The following is a 23,726-nucleotide window of genomic DNA, read 5'->3' as shown; positions in this document are numbered from 1 at the left end:
ATCTGTGTGCAGAAGGCTGCATTCACAATCAACTCACATCATAAATGAAAGTACATTTGCAAGTTCTTTTTTTTGACCACTTGTTCACAAATCCAGTTAACAATCCAGTACAACCCATACCCTCTGCTCACAGAAAGTACCAGATGAAATTATCAGCAGCTTGGGGACAGGAAGAACAGGAAGAGTTCAGTGCAAAACATTTTTTTTTGTTTTCCTTTTTTTTTTCTTTTCTTTTTTTTTTTTTTTTTTTCTGTAATCTGTTTGTGTAGGTCTATGTCTTTTTCAGAGGTAAAATTCCTCTTACACTGATATATTTACTAGGAAACCCTCCCTCATCACAGAAGATTACTATACTCATCAGCATGAGTTGCTAGAAATGCTAAAAGTCACTGGAAAGTACTGCAGACCCTGAAAACTTTGAGAGCTACAAATTAGCTACATGTATTCATATTTAAATGCACAGTTATGTTCACAATATTAGTTTCCTGCAAATCTCCCCTCTTAGAGGCAGACCATAAAGAAGGCAAAGTGTGTGACCTTCTAATCCATTTCTTGACTCAAGGTAGCATCTTCCACATTTCTCCTCCTTACATCCAGAGAAAAATATCAGTGCCCTTGTAAGAAGCAACAGGTGTGAACTTGAGTTAATGCCACTGTGAAAATACCACAAAGGCTAGGTGTGGGCATCCAGGGCAATATGTGACGCCATGCAGGAAGAGGAGGTCAGAGATCCTGCCCCCTGGAGCTCATGCAATCAGGAAAGGGCTTCTGCAGCATGCAGAATAGCTGGGCTCAAATCATTGCCCTTCTCAGTGCCCTGAGCAGATCCACAGTGTTTTGTCAGCACAGAATTGCAGGAGTAAAAGCCCACTGCCTTTTCTGTTGGAGCCACACATGCTCCAAACACAGCAGGTACAGGACATGTTTTATTTCATTTACAAATTGTTTCAGCATGCAGCAAAACATTGCTGTTAAGCACACCCACTTGCAATTTTAAAATTGTAAACTGAGGAGGGGAGTGCAACATGCCACCATAGTGCTGACTAGGAATGACTTCCCTATACCAAACATGACTGAGAACCTTCGGTTAGCATGAAGAATTGTTATATTGGTGTTCTTTCAATTAGAAAGTGTCTCTGATTTTCAATTTTCAGATGACACTAAATGTCCTCAGTTGCAATTTTTGTGGAAACTCCTCAATATTTTTATAAAGGATTGAAAATATATATATAGAGAGAAAATTGTGTTCATATATGTCATGGAACACATAACTTGGCCAGCCACACTATACCAGGAGCTTACAATTGGCCTCCAGGTCTTGAACCTGCAGTGCCCAAGAGCTCTCTCTTGAAAATGAGCCATGTGCCCAGTACCTATGCCGGAAGGAGGCCCCAGTGAACAGGGCTGGCATGCTCCAGTCTGAACACTAAAAGTGAAAACTGAAAGCCATTAACCGTTGCAGCTGTCAACACATCAGGGAAACTAGGAAAGAGCTAACTTGTCCTTTTTCAACTGCTGAAGCACTGAAGTATTAATAAGCGTTGCTTTGCTAAGTTCCAGCACCAGTTTGCTTAAGAACCAATTTCCACGGAAATTAAGAATTGAACTCCCCATAGGAATATCAATAGGTGATAAGACTGCAAAATCCTATCCATGCCACCACAGGGCACATTTTAGAAACCTACCTTCTCTATTGTTCAAACACTTTTCAAAATATTATCACCTTGGACAAAAGCAGTTACAAGCTTAAAGTCTCATGTCAATCAGTCCTTTTCTTTTTCTTTTTTTCTTTTTAAATGTTTGTAAGTAAAACCAAAAGCTTTGGAAAAAGTCAAATAATCCTATGTGGTAAATAAAGTTTGTTTGCTTTTAATTAGTATTTGCCCCCCTCCTCTCTGGTGAACTTTGTTCTGTATTTATTTTGTAACAATCAGAATTTTGCTCCCAAAAGAAAGAGTGTGTACGTGCACCTGACCATTCTTCAGGGATACGCTACCACGGGTTTAATGCAAAATTACTTCTATGCTGCTATATTCCCTTGACTTCTTTATTTACCCAGTTCCTTTTAGAAAATCCATGCACTGTTGAGCTTGATATTAAGTGGTATCATTAATTATATCTCAATTCCCATTCTGATTTTTAAAAAAGACCCAAAGCAATTTTATTGACAACAAGAAAAACATTGTACTGTGCTCGAAAGATGAGCAGGAATTTAGGATTTTCTTTATAGATGTATTTGTTAAGGACCTCACCTGAAACCTGGGACATATCTTGAGCCTCATCTGTTTCCATTTTCCTCAAGTTATCTGAGAAGAGAGGAAAAGCTTTAAGTTAATGCAAAATAACACACATATACACACAGAAAAAGAACCCCCCCACACACACACGCACATAGAAGGAGAAAGAAGGGGAAAGAATAAAAGCCCTTTGCTATTTAACTATAAGATTATCTGGGAAGAATAATGTATTTTTCTCTTTATTTCCTTCCTGCATACTTGCTGGAGTATCAGACTGGCACAGACCTTGATCCTTTTAAAAACAGCATTACAAAGATTTATAAAAATATCATTACAAGCACAGGAGGACCAAATTTGTTATTTATTGTTAATTTCCTACTGCATAATAACCCAAAATGCAAACTGACTGCAACAAAATTAAGCAGAAAATTAAATGGCCCTGGGTCATTGTAGGCACAGAATTCATTCTCTTGGTTGATCCATAGTTATGTTCTTTCTAATTTACTGAGCATGCATCGATGAACCTTGAGTCAGCTTGGTGACACGCGTACAATCAGCAATCAAAAAACGAAGCAATTTGCTGAAGAATGTCTCATTTACCCAGGCAGGGCTGCATATCTGAGCAGCCACCGCCACTACCTCCATTAATAATGAATACACCTCAAGCAGCAGCAGATGGGCAGAACAGCAGCCTCAGGCTTTGGCCCCTCACTCGTTCAGGAGTCCTTCCTCCAGACCACACCGGCCTTGCGCTACGCGGGGAGAAGTACAGCTCCCTAAAATAGCGAAACGAGCCCAGGAGAGAAAGGGAACCCAGGCCTTCCTGTTTTGCTGACAGATGGCTGGCTCCGCCGCCTGGTAAGTCATACTGGGAAGCTCCTGCCCTCCTCTTGCGACACACCATGTTCCGAAGAGCAAGCGACCACTGACCACAAACACCAGGGAGAAGCAGGCAGAGGGTTAGTGAGGTAGAAATAAAGCTCAGGTTCTCAGCCAGCACAGGAGCCAGCAGGCTTGGGCCCCATGTACAAGCTGCAGACAGCTGGTAGCCCTGTAAGCCCTGTAGATGATATGCGTGTTGCCAGAGCAGGTAGTCCCAGCACAACCTGCTCTGGCCTCAAAGTCTGGCGTGGGAGGCTGAGGTGGCCTCAGGTGGGGAGGGGAAAAGGCCTGTGAGCTCTCTGTTCAGCTATGGCACACTAGGTCACGTCTCCAGTGGGACGTGACTGACTTCACATCCCTCCAGAAAGGGAGCTAGCTCTTTGCTGTTAGCTAAATGTTCCTTAAAACTGAGAGACTTCTCCCATCAACCCTGCTTCCTGGGATTAAAGAAGATGCATTTTCTCGAGGGTTAGAAGTGGATGAGGATGTGGCCTGGGTTCTTACAGAAAGGGTACCAATGATAGCCTTGCCTTTTTAGCCCAACTTGCATAATTTTTTTAATTTTTTATTTTTTTTCCAAGTCTTCAGCCTGCTACCCAGAAAACTGCAGTGGAGAAGTATAATAGCAGTGGTCACAGATATTCATCTCATAAGTTTGATGGCCTCCTTTCTTCTGTATGCCAGCAGTATATCTGAGATCCAATACGCTGCTGCCCCACCTTGCAAAAGCCGGCTTCCATCATCAGGTCTGTGCAAGACTTGCAGAAAGTGAGTGGAGACTGCAGAACTGCAGACAGATTGGTTGGGGAACAGGTTTTTGCCTATGCAGCTTGCAAAAAAATATAAGATTTGAATTCTTACAGAAGGTTCTGCCTGTTGCACACCTACCATGATACTACTTTATGTTCACTAATGTTTTGTCTTGCATTATTCTGTCTTAAACTTTTAATTCCAGACAAAAGAATTTGTGTAACTTTTATCTGTAATTCTCAGAAATGATTACAGCTATGCAAAACACAGAAAGTCACCTACCACCCAACAATTTGCATCTGTTCCTATGGGACTGAAGAGCATTCAATTGGTCCATTTTTAAATAAGTAGTCAGTGGGAAATGCAGCTTCTCTTGCAAGAGGGAAAACCCAACACCTTTCTATAATGGTAGCCTGCTCAGTGACTGCAAATGAGGTGCAGTTATGGCAGGTGGTATAGTGCAACATTGCTCAGTCCCTGATTTCTCCTGCAAGCATGACTGAACACAAAGGAAGAAAAGAAAAAAAAAAAAAAAAAAAAGACATACCCATGCATTTATTACTGCCTGCGTGGGTTACCTGGCTGCTATTAATCAGTTGATTACTACACATTTTTCCACAGAATACAGTGAACCTCAGCCAACCACAGAAAGCATCCTAAGAAAATGTCCACAAGAAAGGATCACATTCATGAAGGGTACTTCATTCCTACTGCACCCGCTTTTTCACAATTGCTTAGGGCTTCGTCAGGATTGGGAATGACAATGGGAAGAGGAAGTGACAAAGGAGAAAATACCTTCTTTAGGGAAATTGATGGTGTTTGCCACTTTTATTTTGTTTGTTTTTGCAGACAAGAGTATTTAAAAGCCATGCTTCCATTTCAGTATTCCTGAATTTACCTGCACTTAACATGACAAGCTTTGAATTCTGCATTTGTGCAATTTTGGCATCACACTTCTGTTGTACTCCTTCCTGCCTTTGGCTGCCATCAGACAGAATTTAATTTGAAAACACTCCCCAGTTATCAAATGGGGAGGTAAACTAGAGTACAATTATTATTATTTTTATTATCATCTGTGGAATGGCTTATCATCTGGCTTACTTTCTGTGAGAGTAGACTACTGTCTGTCCTAAAACTGATGCTCTCCCTTATCAGAGATGAATTCTCTTCCATTTCCTGGGGATGAAACACCGAAAGAAAAATAGAGACAGTGGAAAATTGAGGAAGGAAAGATTTTTTTCCTCTAACGATTACTTAGAACAAATAAACGTGGTTCCTAAATGTAGCTGAAGATCCACAAGCACTAAGCGAATGGATAAAACAGCAACAAGGAAAAAAGAACTTAAAAAAAATCCTAAAGATGTTCTGAACCACTCACAGGGGAACATTACACTCCTACACTATATTACGTTATGGTATCTGGTAAATACCAATGAAATCACAGCTAACTTCAGTGTAGGCTCCGTATCATCAAAATAAACATGTCAGGGCATCCCTCCACCCCCAATTCTGCAATGGCAACAGTGTGTTGGTTTGGGCTCTGTTATCGTTACCTTTTTTTTTTCAAACAGCACTTGGGCATAACGTGGCCTGGGCTAAATTTTAAGTGCTAAAAGTGGAATTCATCTCTTTGGCTTTGGCATAGTAAATCTATGAATAGGAAGCTATGACCTATGTTTGCCTCCCTTTTCTCCTCTGCTCTAGCAGAAACATTGACACCAGGTTCCAGGAAAGCACAAGAGAGCCCTATGTATGGATATCAGGATTTATACCAAAGTATCTATTTGATATCAATTTGTCAACGACCTTTACAGACTTTTTTTTTTCTTATAAGAAGTGTTTATGACATGGGACCCTGTTTGTTTTGTCAAGCAAAAACTGTTTTACAACTTTTCATTGCAAGTCGTGTCTACAGAATCCAATTTATCACTAGCATAGGAAGCATGTTTGACTTCACTGTCTTCAATGCACTTTCATCTACTTACATTAGCAGATAACTTAGGAGTCTACATTAGAAATCAAAAGATGGGTGGGCAGCTCACCAAAGCTATCTCACTCTCAAACAGTGAATACGTGTAGCTCTCATTTATAGCAGTAAATGGACCAGCACCTAGGTGATGCCAGATCTTTGTGTTTAGGAATCCAAGGAGCTTCAAAGTTTGCTCCCTTACTGAAAGGGCTCCCACATTCCCACCAAAAATATATAACCATTTCTTCAAGTCTTTTCAGATGCAGAACTCAAACCTGCATATTTTCCTCTTCACAATTTAAATACCAGATCACAAATAAAGCTACTCTAATGTTTTGGAAAAAGAATCAAATGTTGCAGTCCTAAGGTATTGAGCTAATTAATAATAAACACACACTAAAGCTGAAAGGCTGTGCTGATTTTGTTTCAAAAAATTAAGTGCCTTACTGACCATGATCACAAATGCCAGCTAATTTAAATCCAAAGTTTTGGATTTAAATTAGCTGGCATTTGTCCAGGTTGTGCAGCATCCTGAGCCCAAAGGAAAATTTATACTTGACTGTTTTCTCTCCTTGCAACTCTCTGCAACACAACTTGTGCTATGTCTTAAGCATACATCAGAGCAGGTCCCATGAAACACTGAGGCACTGCTTTGCTTACTCCAAATGTAAATTACAGCTGGAAGTGAATTTGGGACTTTTTAGGATTCTGTGTGTAAATAGGATAAAGTCATTGCAAGGTCAAGATTTTCCAATCTATCAGAATACAGCAAATTAATAATTTGCAAGTCTTAGTTTATTATTTCATCTCCTGCTTTATGATGCAAATTCAAAAGTAAACTTTTCTGGGAAAATGAATGCTTAGCATTTATGCAGTGTATTATCAATTCAAACAAATATGTAAGCATATCAGTCCTTCTACAAACACTACTCTCTTAAGGCCAACAAAATAATTCAATGAGATGACCTAATCCAATGCCAAAGATGAAGTATTATGTTTTCTTCTTTGTTTAACAGCTGTGCAGAAGCTACTGACTTCTCTGCAAAAAGATGTGATTGACACTCTGCCCAGTGCCATTATGGTATGGACATGAAGTCACAAATTTAGTCATTTGTGGACTTTGTTTGGACTTACAACAGCACACCTAAACTCAGAGCTGTCCTTCCATCTATATATAGCTCTACTTCTGGTGCTGCAAAAAGTACATAAATGCACACCATGTCCTGCTGCATGTTTCCCACTTGTAGGTGTAGCCTTCGAGTAAACAGAAAGGTCCCTGAAGGAACACTTCTGTCCTGAATACAACTTTCAGGTGCACGTACGATTTTCCACAAAGTCTTAGAGCAGAGAACAGGAGCTTTTGAGAAGTTTGGAGGGGGGGTGAGAACTTTGTGCTGAGGACCTGTGTTCTCCAGGTCCTTTGAAAGCACAGAATGTGAGCGGAACATACACTCTCCAGCCGCGCTAGCTCTGGGTTAACTGTGATAAAACAAAAGAGCAACCTGGCCAACCCAAGCCTTGCTTCCACAGCCCTGGTGGGGAAATGGTCGATTTCGCAACCCCAACTTGTGCAAGCAGCCTGGCGGCAGGAAAAGGGACCGCTTGCACAGGTCGCTGGAGTGGCTGGCCCTGGCCGAGTGCTTGTGTGAGAGCGCGTCTCCTCTTTGTGGTCTCTGACGCATCTTATTGGCTCCTAGTCATGTAGGCCATGGCTTTGGCAAACAAAAATCCAAACCAGCAAGCAAAAACGTAAAACCCCAACCCACTTTACAACCTAAACTGAAGCAAAGCACCCAAGACGGGTCCTAGATTCAACCTCCTATGGCAGGTGAAGAAGTTGAAAAAATAAGTAAATAAAGCAAAACCAGGCTGCAGCCTGGAAAACTCAGCACCAGCTGAACACCTATAGCAGATAGTGTACCCCATGGGAGAATTTGCACATTAACAACAGGTGATAAGGGCTATATACACTGCGTCATCAGCCTTTTTCTTTTTAAGCTGGGAGTTGCATCTACCTGAATACCTGTAATACAGCTGCATTTCTCACTGCATGATCAGATGGCCTTGAAACAAGCCCCTTTCATCCACTGGAGTTGATGAGTTTAAAGCAATAACCAAGAGAAAGGATGCATAAAGACAGGCCTGTAGAAGTATTTAATCTTGAGCTTCCTTTCTTTTTTTTTCTTTCTTTCTTTTTTTTTTTTTTTTTTTAAATATATATTATTAATATATATGTATTATTTTTTTAAAGACATAACTTTTTTTTTTTCTTTTTTTTTTTTTCCATAGACTTTTACCTTCACATATGACTTTTACCTACTACAAATGACTGAGCACAAAACAGGAAGGCTGTCAAATGTGGGTAAAAAGTAGTACGTATTGTACAACCAGTGGAAATACTTGAAGAAAATTGCTAGAATCCTACAAACTAGTTTTAATTAAAAGTGTTCAATATCTCAGCAAGCAGCTGATAATTAGCTTTATTATTGTAATTTAATATGCTAGACTTCACAATCTCTGTGAATGACTCTACTTTAGAACCATTTTAATTCTATTTTTAATTTCCGCCTCATCACACTGCTCAATGTAAATAATAACTACAAAGATGGGGGGTGGTCCTTTTCTGAAAACTAAAACCAGAGAGTCACAATTAGCATTTCAGTGTCCTTCCAATGCTGTTTTAAAAACACCCCCCAGGTCTTTTAAAAGATTGCATTAAAAATAAAAAAGGTTAAAACTAAGTGGATCATTTTTTCTCCCTTTATTCCTCTCTCTCCATTAATTTTATATTCAGAGTTTTCTATGAAGTCTAGGGAGATGTTTAGTTTATTCAATCACTTCTCTATTCCTGCCTAGTGTAAATTCTGGTTAACTACATGAACTGACAATACAATTATAAGCATACAGTCAAATTTCAATGGAGAGCTCCTGTCTGCAGAATGAAGGAAGCTCTGTAATTCAACACATGAGATTAAGAAAAGAACTCTGCTAACAGTACAGATTTGAAACATTTGTATGTCTGGCACATGTAAAATTAATTTCCATGTTAGTGAACAATTGTGAGGGTGTAAAAAAAGTTGTCTCAGAGATCCTACATAATTCTCAGTTCTTTGGGAATTCTTTGTACAAGCGCTGACAAATGATAAAGAGTGTATCTTGTATGCATGTATGTGTTTTCCATATGTACTCCTTCTAACATTCTACTGTACTGACCCATATTTTTGGTACAATTTATAGTTAGAGGGGATCTTTAAAAGGTCTTTCAGTGACTGTATGCAAATGGCTGGACTCGATATCCTTGCAAATATGAAAAAGGTTCTTCCTTCTAGTTTTTGAACTGTAACCAATCATTAAAATTAGTTGCACAATATGAGAAAAATATGAAGGTAATTTTCCTAATTAAGGCCACGTTTTATTAACTCATTAAACTCTGTCACCTTTTTGCTTGATTTTTAGTGAAGAAAAGAGAAATAAATTTGCCATGACAGGGAAAATGCACACATTTCCATCATACAAATAAACTGACTAAAAAGGTGAGATGTGTAAATTGAGGCACTCAATCTAAGAAGAGTGCACTTTCTCCAGTGACCAAACGGAGCTCTTGGATATTATTCCAGAGCTCTCACTCGAGAGAAAACAAGTAGCAGATGCAAACCTGAACTTTTTGTATCCATGTATATACATACGGCTTAAATGCAGAGGATGTCTTTAGCAATGCATATCTAAATATGCAACTGAGAAAAAATAAAAGGATCTCTTTATGTCTCGAATTGTTATTGCCAAGTATCCCCAACAATTTATCAGTAGTCGATTTGTCCAAATTATAGGAGGTTTCAATAACTCTGCTTCACGATCTCAGAATTGCTTCCTAATTTCTCTCCAAACTGTTCAAGCTGTTATGGATTATTAAAGGACATTATCAGCCTGAATAAGCATATTAAAGATCTGTGTGATTTTTTTTTTCCCAAATAAACCTAAAAATAACTCCTAAAATTACTATAATTGAAATGAATTAGCAAGTTTCTCCACACTACATTTTTCAGTTAACTCATTTTGCTTTTGCAAATATTTTGGACCCAATCCACTACTGACAATTCCAGCTTCATATTGCAATTACTCCACTGTTCTCAGTGAGTTGACACAAGTGGAAAAATGAAGCAATGCAGCAGGGAATCAAACCTATCATAGAGAACAAGTTTTTCTTTTACTGAGAAAACTAGAGCAACTGGGATCAGAAGAAGAAATTTAAATCATTCGGATGTAATATATTTCAAAATAAGCTAAAGAAGTAGTAGACACTTCCCATATTAAAAAAAAAAAAAAAAAAAAAAAGACAATTCCAGTGTGAATGCTTTTCATAACTGCGAGCTGAATGGCCCTTTGAGCTTTGAGACATTTATACCAGAAGCATGAGTGTGCCATGCAGGTCCCAAACCTGCATTGTCCCATCTACATGAATTTTCAGTGGTACAAATAAAGTTAAGAACATGCACATATCTTTCCAGAACTCCAGAACTAGGACCTACCTTTGCAGTCACCACACTGCCTTGGCAGTGACCTGCCCAGTGCAAAAAACCTGCAGCCTCTTCTTGTCCACGAGCTTAAAGCATCGAGGAAGGTGAGTCTTAAAGGAAAAGGGTGAGGCAAACGTTGTTGGGTTTTTAATAAAGATTCATCACAGCAAAGCCTCTGGGGCTAACATAATGCTGTTTAAGTTCAGGAAGCAAACAAAACTCTTGCTGACTCTGAGCTGATGTTATGTTTATGTATAGATTACAGTCTTAGGGACAACGCACCGCGGCTGACCTTGGAAGCATGGAGTTTCCCAGCTGAAGTCAGTTTTGCTGGATAGCCACTAGGGAGGTGAAACTTGTGCAGCCTCCTTGGATGAGTGGAAGGTACTTAAAGTATCCTCCTGTTTAAAAACTGACATAAAACCGAGAAGACCAAGGCTGCCTGTCTTGCTTCAAATTGAATTAAAACTTTTCTCTAAATGCTATAGCTCTCCAACAGGAAAATAGATTAAAAATATATATATAAATCTTTGGATTAAAGAAAAAATGCCAATGAGGAGTAAGTTTTTCCTCTTTTGACTCCTGCGTTGTGTGGCAGGCACTGAAAAAAAAAATAAATCCCAAAGAATCATATTCCCAGAAAAACTGACAAGAGTCCTCACCTCCCACTTTTCAGCTGATACAATAGATTCCTGGTATTCTACCGAATGTATCTAGAAAACGCATTTAACCATCTGATGTTTTTCCAGCAGTGCAACCTCATCCACTCCCCCTTCTTTTTTGATTCTGCGAAGAAAATGTTCCCAAACCTTTCATCTGGGTGATCTTATACTTCCTAGAAAAGTGGGGTTTGTCGATTTGAAAGGGGAATTCCACGGGAGTCCATTACAATGTCGGCAACATATCCCTCTCTATGCACGTAAAGATGACAACTTTTTCTAAAGACCCCATTGTTGCTGCACTGCATTTTACTACTTTATTATGTTTTCTTTGGTCTAATTCTATTACTTTTAATAATGGTAGAACATAATGACTGGTCAAAATGTAATCAAATACATATGTGAATCTTGACTGTAAAACAATAAAATTCACTGTGGACCCAGCTCTTTTTACACATAAAACATATAAATAAAATCCCACAAGTCCTCAGTGGAAGTTTTTCCTGATGAGAAGCCACACAATTAGGCTGTGATCCATGACTTTTGATATCCTCTGGACTTTAAGAAAAAAAAAGTTTCCAAAAATGATCTGCCAGATCTAGCATACAATTCATTATGCCCTTCCTCATTTTCTGTTGCTTAAATACAAACTGGACCCATTTCCTTGTTTTCTGTAAGATTGCACTGTTAGTGTGAGAAGTACCTAAGCTCAAATAAAATGTCTGGAAATATTTTTGGCTTTGTTTTGCACTTATCTAATTTTAACAATGAGAAACAAGTTTTGCATTGTTGTAAAACTCTGTGGATTGATTCTGCACTTACATTTCTGCATAGCTATGCAGTGGAAGTGGCAAGCAAACCAGGATTTCGGTATTAACCTCCACAAGGGAAAGAAAAACTGCTACGGTAACGCGGGGATGGAGACTATTGCATTTTTATTGCATGCTGCGTGTAACACAAATGACAAAGACATCATTCGTGCTTGCATAATGGGACATGCCACCAGACTATTCCCAGGGAGATCACGGGCAGCTGGGAGCCCAAGTGGGAAGTCACAGGTATACGACCGGCTTCTCTCCGCTGCTACCCCCGCATGTGACCTACAAAAACCCGTCAGTTCATGATGCTCAGGGGGACAGCCTGAGATGTACTCGGCCGGGACAAATGATGTGTATAGGAGAAATGCCTAAGCTCCTCCAAGTTATCGTGGACACAAAGGGCAAGGAGATAAGCCAGCCCCACACCTTGTCTTCCCATCGCTGTGTTGGGTCAGAGAGATCCATGATCACTCGTTCCTCACTGGGGTCCACTGGTCCTTCTGACCTGAGTTAGGACAGTAACAAAATCCCACATTATGCCTCTGCCTGTCTGCTACTTCCCCTGGAAGTCATACCCAGAAAGTGGGTGACTCTCACAGATAAACAGAGAGCATTAGCTTTGAAACCCTGGCTCCTGAGGATGACCAGCACTGGGCTGCCACCGACCTCTTTATGGATTGCTTGGATATTCTCAGCGGATAAGCCTGCTTTCTCCTGGCTTTTTGTTTTAAATTCACCTCCTCTTAAGGCATATCATCTCTATTCCTTTTTTTTTTTTTTTTTCTTTTTTTTTTTCCAGACTTGCAGTATATCGAGTGTTCTGGGTTTAGGTTAACGTACTTCTCCCCACCCCACCCCCCTTCAAGAACATATGGATAGTCACTAATTTCAACATTTGTGAGAAAATCTTTAGGGCTGGAAGTGAGTCTGGGATAATAGAAACATGAACTAAGGAAAGTGCAGAGCTCTGCAGTATTTTGGACACTTCCCCATGCAGTTCTGCTAAGGACAGCTATCAGTTTAAGAGTACTTGTACATGGTCTATGCTTGGTTTCTCATGCCCACATGCAGCAGTTTCAGAGGCTTTAATACAGCAATAAGGCAAAAAGCCCATCAAACTGCAGCTTGGAAGAGCTTTGTTCAGAACTGGGGTGCCCTTCGGGGTGGGGGGGCGGTAGGGAGGAAGGAGCAAGTGGAGATATATTGCAGTCTTGGCAGTATGTCCTGTGTGTTTCATTCAGTTTTAAAACAAACATTTATGAGTTAAAAATCAAAGGAAAGCATGTCAACATTAAACAGAAGCTCCTACATGGGAGAGGTGACACCTTTTGGAAAAGGCACATAGCACAAACTACTATATGCTGCTGTTATATTAACCCACAAAGAGGAATATTGGGCCTTTGTGTGGTAACTTAAAACTATTCTCACTTTTTTTATCTTAAAATTTCCCTCATTAGAGAATAGAAGAATAGTAAGAATTAACAAAGTTAGTTAAGGGTAAAACTGTGGTTTGTGAAATTCAGGAGCAACTTCCCTTTCATATAAGCAAGCCACTCCATCCTCAAATTTCTCCATTTCAGTAAAACTCCCAGCCCCATAAACTATGCAATTCACCAGCAAGGTGAGAACAGCGCAGTAAGCTGGTCACAACATCCGCCTGTAGAGCTGATTCAGATAAAGTCTTTCAAAGTATTTGGAAGAATTCTCACTGCAATATATTAACAGTTTTCACTACATTTCAATGATCATTTATAATGTTTAACAGACAGCCATACTATTTGGTACTCCCTTGTGCATGCGAGTAACTACTGATGTGAGCAGTCAACTGAAAGCTAGCAGAGTGCGTCTTTTAAAGGATTTGACCCTTACAATGCACTGCAGCCTTTAATTTTAAAACTGGATTATTAAAGTCTAGCAAATGGGTTGTAAAGGTAAAGGCATGAGTTATTATCAGGATTAGATACCTTTTTGTTTCAGACTGCTGGACAATAAATGCATACGCACGCAACCTCTGTGGTGTCTACTTATTTGAAAGAAAACTATCTGGTCAGGAAGGTCTCTCCCTCTAACTTCTAATCCCTGCACAAAATCCTGTGAAAATGCTATTTGCACTTTTATGTGTATGCAGATCTAATGTAAGGAAAGGAAAAGAAAAGGAAGGAAAAGGAAAAGAAAAGAAAAGAAAAGAAAAGAAAAGAAAAGAAAAGAAAAGAAAAGAAAAGAAAAGAAAAGAAAAGAAAAGAAAAGAAAAGAAAAGAAAAGAAAAGAAAAGAAAAGAAAAGAAAAGAAAAGAAAAGAAAAGAAAAGAAAAGGAAGGAAAAGAAAAGGAAGGAAAAGAAAAGGAAGGAAAAGAAAAGGAAGGAAAAGAAAAGAAAAGAAAAGAAAAGAAAAGAAAAGAAAAGAAAAGAAAAGAAAAGAAAAGAAAAGAAAAGAAAAGAAAAGAAAAGAAAAGAAAAGAAAAGAAAAGAAAAGAAAAGGAAGGAAAAGAAAAGAAAAGAAAAGAAAAGAAAAGAAAAGAAGAAAAGAAAAGAAAAGAAAAGAAAAGAAAAGAAAAGAAAAGAAAAGAAAAGAAAAGAAAAGAAAAGAAAAGAAAAGAAAAGAAAAGAAAAGAAAAGAAAAGAAAAGAAAAGAAAAGAAAAGAAAAGAAAAAAGAAACAGTACCGTCCTTTACAGTCATTCACAGAGTTGAAGCTAGTGGCCATGCTAGTCTAGGAACTGTTGCATTCCACAAAACATCACTTTCCTGAGAACATTTGCGAACCTAAGGCACAAATGTTTCCCGACACAGTACTCTCGCCATCCCAATTTGTAAAAACCGTGGGCGCAGAGCGTCTGGCAGCGCTACCCTACCTTCTGGACCACGGCAGGAAAGTAATCCAAGAAGCAGTCCGGTTCTTGAGGCGCAAAATTAAAAGTTTCCTCGGAAGCAAGTGCCGCGGCGGGCAGGGCTCGCACACCGGGTGCCTGCGCGCATCTTCTCCAGCAGCGCAGCCGCTGCCCGGGCCGGGGGGGGGGACCCCGCGGCGGAGCCCCCTGGCTGGGCGACAAGGGACAAAACTTGTGGCAGGCAGCCGCTCCGCCCGCAGCTGCGCTTCCCTGAAACGCCCCGCTAATTTGGCAGGTCCCCGGGATGAGGCTGCCGGAGCAGAGCCACGGGGGCTGAAAGGCGGGGAGAGGGGAGATGATGGGAGATGGGAAATGGGGAGATGGAGATGGGGAAATTGAGATGGGAGATGATGGGAGATGGGGAGATGATTGGAGATGATGGGAACAGGGGCACCTCCGCTCGGCTCCGTGAAGGCAGTGCTCCCGGAGCCAGCGCCTCCGCTCCCCGACGGCGTTTTAAGCCAAAAAAAAAAAAAAAAAAAAAAAAAGCCGGGATGGGGGAGGCAAGGAAGGAAAGCGGAGGGAGGGAGGAAAGGAGGACAGACAGACGGACGGACGGACCTGCCTACCGGGCTCCGCTGCCCCCCCAGCCTCCACTCCCCCGCCTTCACCCTCCCACCAACTTCTCCCCGGTACCTTTGGGGTCCCCGCTCCCCCGGTCCGGGTCGGGGCTGCGGGAGGCAGCGGGGAGTGATTCCGTCGCCGGATCCGAAGTAACTCACCGAAAAGCGGTGCGAGAGCCGGGCGCCGCGATGCAGACCCTGCAGGGCGCTCGGGGGGCACGGCGAGCCCGGGGGAAGCGGCTCACATGCTCGGCGGCTGAGCGCAGCTAGCGGCCGTGCAGGATCGGGCCCTCGTTTTGGCCGTGCCTCAGTTCCTCATCTGCGAGAGGAGGACAATAATACTTCCTTTCTCATATCCTATCCACCTCTGCGCTCTCATGGTACAGAACCCATCGGCGTGTGGGTAACTTTACGCGTGTGAGTAACCTCAGTGACTTGCAAGGGACAGGTCAGAGACGCAAAGTGAGGCAGTGTGTAAGCATCCGAAAGGTGAGGACCCTGTACTGTAAGCTTTTCTGAACAGCTCCCTTACTAAAATTTTATACTGTATGACAAAGTAACTTCTCCAACGCAAAGCCGGGCTACTTTCAGGACAGCAGTGGCAGGGCTGCACCTGGGGGTTTACAGCAAGCACTCCTTCCCCGTGAGAAGCTCTGCAGGCACCGCTGCTGTGTGTGCATGGAGCAGGTGATACCTGTGTGAGCTCCAGGAGAGCCAGGTATGCTCGGGTGCTTCTCAGTTTCTTAAGCAGTGGTTTCCTCACTGCATCTTGGCAAAAACGCAGAGCCCTCCTTTTGTCACTGCTCATGAGCAGACCTTATAGGTCTCATCAGGTTGAAACCCAGAGCCAAATTCTCCTCTTATTTATTCCAGAAGACCACCACATGTTTCAGCAGGTTTGTATATAGGGAAACAAGAGCTTTTGATCTGTAAATCACACCCAGCCATTTAAAAGGAAGAAAGAAAGAAAGAAACATAAAAATCCAGGAAAAGGTGCCACCATGCCCTAAGCAGTTAGTACCTTTCTCCAGGAAATCCAGGGGGCTCTGCCTTGGTGAGACCGGGGAACACGGGCAGGGAGAACTTGGCTGACCGCCCTCTTGGAAAGTGGAAGCTGGTTAACTTGAGGACGCAGCAGCTTTACCCAGATGCATGCGTCCTGCCCGGATATTCTGAAGTGGAAGGATTGACATCTCGCAGGAGAGCCGTGCTTTCAGAAGCTGTTTGAGGCTTTTCTGCCTTCCAGTTCCCACAGGGCCTGCAGGTCAGTGTTTCTGAGCCTGCCCCAGACGAAGGGGGGAAGCCAATTTGGCACGCACTCTTAAAGGCAGATTTCACACTACACAAGCCACAATTTCTCGTTAAGCATTTGATATTTAAGGTCAGAATCAAGCTGCTGGACATGGGCAAGCTGAGCCTGATGAAGTTATATCTTGCGAGATGTCTAGCATCTTCTGCATGTCACTGCGCTGAGGTTTGTTGTCGGCTCACAGGAGCCCTCGGGACTTGGAAGACCTTGTGAGGATCCCTTTATGGCTGAAGCCCGTGGGAGTTACTAGCTGCTGGCAGGCTCCTAGCTGGAACAGCAGTGGTGAATGCCTGAGGAGAACCACAATGTCCCAGTTCAAGCAGGTCTGCTAAATTATAGGTGCAGATATACACTCAGACCCTTGCCTTAGGAGCCAGTCATCTTTGCTGCAGTCATTTTTCCTGCAGTATTTCCACTGACATCACTGGGAATTTTGTATGAGCCAAAATGGGTTGCAAAGGATATAAGGTAATCAATTCATAGGGAAAAGGACAACTGGCCTTACGGTCATCTAATGCGTTACCGGCTAAAAATTCTCAGACCAAACCTACTACAGATATTTTCCCATTGCTATCAGTTCTATTGTAGAAAATATCTAACATGGTTGTACAGTCAAAGCTTTTCTTCAGATTCTTTCCTAATTACAAATAGTAATTGTTATTGCAGGAGGTACAATGTTTCTATTGAAGTGTATTACCATTCTCCATTCATTGCTTTATTAAAGGAGTCTTACCAAACAGTCCTCAAAATGGACAGCATGTTGCATTCATGCTGCTTCAGTTCATTGTCAGGCTGGTGATGAGGAGGAGGAAGCAGAAAAATAAACCAGAAAAGTGTTATAAATGGAGAATCAGCAGAGAAGCTTTATGCACAGATCATTCACATTCTTTATAACAACTGGAATGCAGCAGACAGGTGCTCCTGCTCCTGTTGCTGCTCCACTGCAAGATTTATGTTCCAGTCCTAATTTTTCAGAGGATGGCCTGGGCACAGTGTGCATAGGATTTGCTTGCAGGATTGTAAACTTGTTGGGTGAGTAGTTCTTATTAAGTTCAGAAAACAGAAGTTCTAGTCAAGATGAGCATGGTGAAGGTTTATCACCTGAAACGCGCTAAATTTCCAGAGGCACAAATGGGTAATGGATGATGTTTTTTACAGTCATAAATCTCCCCCAAACAATGAATTCTACCATAATACTAAGTGTGACCAGCTTTGTTCCACAGTCTTTACCGTACATAGTGCCCAGAGACTCTAGTTAATAGGTGTCACTGTTTCCATTCTGCATAATATCTAACATTTCATAGATCTTCCTATGTTTATAGATTTTTAATCCATTATACCACAGTCTCAGATTTTTGAATTCAGCAAAGTACTCCTTCACCTTTTAGCAAAGCTGTAATGCTTTTACCTCACTAGCATCTCAAAGGTCCACAATTTCCTCTCCTTGCACACCATGGGAAATACCACCTCTGCTACTGACACGTAAATATGAAATGTCAGAACCAAAGTTTTCTTCCTTTTGCATCAATTTGATTTTGTCATTTTCCTCCTTGCATTGCTGTGCCAATTCTTCACTGTACTGCTTACTGACCTCTCTCTTAAGCCACCTTATATTGGATTCCACCTGTCCTTTTCTTGATCTCTCACATCATTCTGGTTTTATTATGTACATATAGGCATTTTGAGCAATTGCCTCTAGGCCTTTTTTCCACAAAACCTTTTCTTCACAGACTTCCTCAAACTCAGCTACAAGTCCCTGTCTCTGTATTTTCCACTGACTTCTACCATAACATTTTTTTGGGGAATCACCTGCATACAATTAGAAAGCCCCTCTACTGCTGTACCTGGGCCTCTCTTTCAATTTGTTCTCTTCGAGCTTCTCATCTAGAGGACAGAGGAACTCTTAGTGCCATATGGACACTACCAAAAACACAGAATAAATAATTGTTGTAATAATGCAAGGGAAATATGAATGACAGTTGATCAGATAGGTGAGATTTTAATCTGCATGAATTAGAAGGTGAAAAGACAGAAAAATTAACACTTTTTCATCACTGGCCTTGTTAAATTCTTTCCATTTTAAGAATACGATATGCTAATAAATGAGTTTTTTCTATTAAAAAAAAAAAAAAGTTGAAAAATATGTTACAGCAAGGGAATGTACCAGGCTGAATATGACTGCACACATATTCTGGCATGAAGGACAGCCACATGTTGTATGACTACTGAGTGAATGAATGAAGTGGAACCATGAAGTTGAATGATGTTTGCTATTCATCAGAGTCTCAAGTTTACATACATTTATGACTATAGTGGAATTAAACACTTTATTAAACACATGCACACACAAGAAAAACACTTGAGAGGGACATACACAGGACATCATCAGTCCCACACATTGTATCACACAACTAGTTGAAAAGCATCCTCTCTAAAACTTGCTGCTTGTAGTCACATCTGGACCACAGCTCAATGCAGACCCAGTACTTCTCTGCGAGCTCCCACTAGCATCCATCCTGTTTTCTCCTCATTTTACAGGCTGAACTCTGGCATTTCCACACAGAACAGCCTTGACAAGTTGAACAGCCCATCTCTGGAACAAGTGGCTAGTGGGCCTGTCAATGGTGGCTATAGGAGCCAGTCACACCACCACTCCATTTTCTTACACAGGCACTCGGGAATTACTGCTGGCTATGTCCAGGTAGTACCCAGAGGCACTGGTTAACTGGTGTCACTTTCCTACGTGCTGTTCCAATTTGCTGTCTTCTCAGGGAATGTGAATTACCTAGCCTATCTAGCAAAGTGGGACATCCTCACTTACAGTCACCATCGATTACAGTCCTACCAGGGACTTGCTTGCAGCTGTAACACCCATGTGCTGGGGCAAGAGAGGAGGACTTGATTTATTTATACAGTAAGAAAGTGTTGGCTCCAGAAGTAGGAGCAGTTGGCAGTACTGTTACCAACAGCAATCTCAGCTAGGATACACGTGAAGAGTTGGCCAAACCACTCTTCCAGCTTCAAAGTTACTCTGCATGTTACCATGGCATGTAGGGTTTAATCTAACGTAACTGAAACCAAAATTCTGACTCTCTGTTCTAAAATGCCCCCAATGGCCTATGGAAGAAAAAATGTTTTCCCACTTCAACTATTTTAAATGATAGATCAAGTTTATACTTCTTTTCTGTAGTTCATATTACATAGAATATATAAACAATTCTACTTAGAGTTTCACCTGGAGACAGCTACTGAACCTGATAGTTGCCAGGGTTAAAAGTGAGATTTCCAAGGTTAAAAGTGAGAACAGAAATACTTTAGAACAGGACTGCAATCATTTCTGTACTAATACATATCAGCTCAGATTCCAGAACTCTCTAACCCTACATGAAGGAAAACATGCCCTGTCCAGCACAGAGCAACAAAGATGATTAAAGACTGGAGAATCTTTCACATGATGAGAGGCCGGGAGCAATGGGACTGTTCAGCCTGGAGCAGAGAAAGCTCAGGGGGAAACTTATTGGTGTATGCAAATACCTGAAGGGAGGGTGCAACGGAGACAGATCCAGGCTCTACTCAGTGGTGCTCACTGACAGGACAAGAAGCAACGGGCACAGAAAATTTTGCCTGAACACAAGACAATAATTTTTTTAACTGGTGGTCAGTTAAGGTGGTCAAACACTGGAACAGGTTTACCAGAGAGGTTGTGGAGTCTCCATCTGCAGAGATATTCAAAACCTAGCTGTATATGGTCTAGGGCAACCTGCTCTAGCTGAACAGGGGTGGTCAGACTAGATGATCTCAAGAGCTTCAATGATTCTGTGGTTACAAAAGGGCAATCACCTGCTTTCCAGATATCACTAAGCCTATGTATAAATTTAAGAAAATAAATGTTTTATCATGTTAGTTCTGCTGTTACTGGTCCCTTCGAAACTTGTGAATTCTTAAAGTATAGCTATAGCTGAACTTCAGTTAAAATGTCTTAAGTCATTGTCCTTTTACAAAAGAGGGGTAAAACATATACAAAAGGGGCTAAGAGGGATTATCACACTGCCTTTGCATTACTCACTGCATCTGATGTTCAACTAATTCGTTATTTTTTTCCCATGGATATTCTATCATGGAAAATGGAGGTGTTATGGTTGTCTGTTTACAACCATATAGAGTGGAAGATCACAGTGGTTAGGAACTCAGGCATGAGCTTAGTCAGACACTCAAAATTCGAAGATCCACATTGTTCATCAGGCATTTCTTCAGTAATAGAGTTGTAAAAGAGTTTGCAGCTGTTTCTCTTGAGAGACTACTGACAAAATTTAATCCTACCTGAGAAATTAGCTGGAAATAGGAAAAAGATAAAAGTCTTTTTATTATTATTATTATTATTATTATTATTATTATTATTATTATTATTATTATTATTATTATTATTATTATTATTATTATTTTATGGCTTTAGTATTGTTTAATAAGGAAGATATTAGAAATTCAGAATGATGGTTGACTGGCAAATGGAAAGTTCATCCTCTTCCTCAATGACTTTTATGATTACTACCTAAAAATTAATATGGACATATTTAAAAACTTAAAAGTACATATCTGTTGGATTTTCTGACAACTGTGAAATGAAACAAGCCTACTGTCATTTTATTGCTGTCTACTAAGGAGCAGGCAGACAGCAATGGAAAGTTGTGTTAATGTACAAGTATATTGGACATAGAGGTTTGTGTTTTCATTATTATTTTTTAAATCCATCTTTTAGAGTTTCTTGACTATATCTTCACATCACAAAGCTCTAATGAAGTCAGGTTAGAAAGATCCAAAACCATGTTGTGTTTGATTTCCAGAAAAAGTAAACTAATGGCATTGCTAATACTTGAAGGATTGACCCAACTTTACTGCTGAAGAAAGTCTCAATATCAAATCCTGATTGTTTCAAATTAATTTATTATGGGTAATTATTCAGTGAGTATCTCTGAACAGTTGCACTGCATGGTGGTTCAACATTAAGTTGCTTTTTTTGATTATGTGAATCATGTAACACCATTTCTGAACTGCCTGAAAGCGTCAAGAATATCTATGAGTGAATCTATAGTATTAAATAGTATTCATTCTGTGAGAGATCTTCCTTCACTAAACCTTTATATTACTAAAGTTTAATTCAGGTTTACAACAGGCATGCTCATTTGGCCCTAGAAAACAAAACTGGTCTCCATGAGGTCTGCCATCTTCTACAGGCCCCGCTTGCTCAGAAGACCGTCCATTATGCTCCCTGCATATAGTTAGTGGGGGATTACAGCTTTGGATTCTTGCTGCATAGATGTGCCAAACATCCTGGGTCTGGGGAAACAGACCCACCTTTGGGCCTTTCTGTTCCAAAGTATTTCAACATAGCTGAGAGTATATATCTCCTCTCTTGGTTATCTGTGTAGCTAATGAAGACAGGTATGTGGTCAGACTGCCGTTGTGGTCAGACTGCCGTTGTGATCTCTATCACTTGTTGGAAACCTTTTTTTTGTTTAATAGCAGTTAAAATTTTCTGTTAAGGGATCCAAGGGGGAGCTTTCTTCTATAACAAACAAGAGCGATAAGGAGAGCTGTAGAGATTGGGGCTCTGGTTTGCAAGCAAGAGGCTTGGACAGTGTTTGCTGTGCAGTTTTGGGTGAACCATAGCTCTCTGGAGAAAATGGCAACGTTAACACTTTTCTTATTTCACAAGGGGGTTCACAGGACACCACAAACATTTTGAAAAGTTCATGAAGCGTGGTAAAGGAGTCCATTATAAAGGCATGTTTACAGGGCAGGCTTGAGCTTCTCTGCTGTCACATTTTGCTCTCTGCTGACCAGCCAGGTGTGAGCTGGAAGCCCATAGCCACACGAATGCCAGCCTGAGGACACCAATGTGGCTATCTGAGTCCTGCTGTGCAGCTCCTTACCTCAGTGGATTCACGCCATACCTATTCCCTTCATCTAGGTTCACACTTGTCTGTTTGACAGGCAAGCAACCTTTTACAACTTGGGCTTTTAAAGAGCCATACTTAGGATTATTTATATTTTTTTTCACAACCTGAAAATGGGCAGGTATCACCCAGGGATTAGGACTTCATCATGTGGGAGAGTGTGCAGACAACTCACAACCTATAGATCAGGCAAGTGAGAACCAAAAGCTGCGCACAGCTCAGGGAACTAGAGGAAAACGTGAGATATTATCAGGCAAACCAATAGGCCAGGGCTTGAAGTGCAATGTCACTGCAGTTGTTATCAAGTTTTCTAGGAATAACAGCTATGAACAGGTTCAAGGAATAACATAAAGTAGCCAGGGTGGGACACACAGACACCTCCTTCCCACTCCCATAGGTAACCAGTGAGGAAAGAGAAAGTGCTGATTTGAAAAGTGAACAAGCAGGCTGCAGGGAGCAGTCAGGGATACAAGGGCTTCCAGGAAAAGTATGGGTAAGTAAAGAACATACATGTATTAAATTAACCAGAGGAGGGAAAGCCAGGAACAAATACAACCCCCCAAACCATGTGCTAAAGCAATGATGATTCCAGCACTATGAATGGTTACAAGCAGGACAAGATAGGCTTGGATCTGTCAAGGGCAAGAGATGAGGCAGAGGTGACTGAGACACAAGACGATGAGAATTTACACATGAATTTCAGCTATGTGGAGGCTTAAGAAAGGCTCCACATGGGTAAAGTCATGCAGAAAGAACCCAGAGCTTTCAGACTTATTTGCAGGAGGAGACTGTAAAGGTGGTTTAAAGAGAGTGCCATGTAATTTATTCTGGTCTGAAGCAACATGTATTATACATTTTTATTATGGAGTTGATCATGTCAAGAATAAATATTAACTATGTAGCTGTCACAGCTTCTCTTTGTCCCAAGCCTGCCCCTTCCCTGGGTGTGTCCTTCATAGCAAGTGCCTCAGGAGACTCAAGATGGAGACGAGTGATATCGGGGTGAAATTAGCCATAAAGAAAACATTTAAATAAAAATGATTAACCCAGTGTTAGAGCTATTATAGGACAGAAAAGAAATGTCAGAGAAAAAAAATGTGTACTGCAACTGCCCCATTACTCCATAATTAGTTTATCTTTGTATAATTTATGGTTAGTTCTATGCCAATGAATTCCAGCAAGAAG

General features: G+C 40.9%; 1 protein-coding gene across 13 annotated transcripts in view; it reads right to left on the bottom strand.

The window, feature by feature from the left end:
• Positions 1–15,595, bottom strand: part of IKZF1 (IKAROS family zinc finger 1) — a 73,294-nt gene extending 57,699 nt beyond the window's left edge. For 3 of the 13 annotated variants that reach the window (XM_082753797.1, XM_082753790.1, XM_082753804.1), the window contains exons 1-3: positions 15,352–15,592; positions 14,680–14,866; positions 2,253–2,306 (exon numbers count right to left, since the gene is read on the bottom strand). In XM_082753797.1, coding sequence (XP_082609923.1) covers positions 2,253–2,292 — 40 coding nt within the window. In that variant the 5' untranslated portion in view covers positions 2,293–2,306; positions 14,680–14,866; positions 15,352–15,592. Of the gene's footprint in view, positions 1–2,252; positions 2,307–10,364; positions 10,595–10,644; positions 10,803–14,679; positions 15,157–15,351 lie in introns of those variants that run through there. The other 10 variants (XM_082753796.1, XM_082753795.1, XM_082753805.1 and 7 more) reach the window with 10 other exon arrangements.
• Positions 15,596–23,726: the final 8,131 nt, after the last annotated feature.

The sequence above is a fragment of the Aythya marila genome (genome assembly GCF_965140915.1).
Source record: "Aythya marila genome assembly, chromosome: 2".
NCBI classification, from domain to species: Eukaryota; Metazoa; Chordata; class Aves; order Anseriformes; family Anatidae; genus Aythya; species Aythya marila.
Note: the sequence above shows the minus strand (reverse complement) of the source record. Positions and strands in the feature narration are given on the sequence as shown.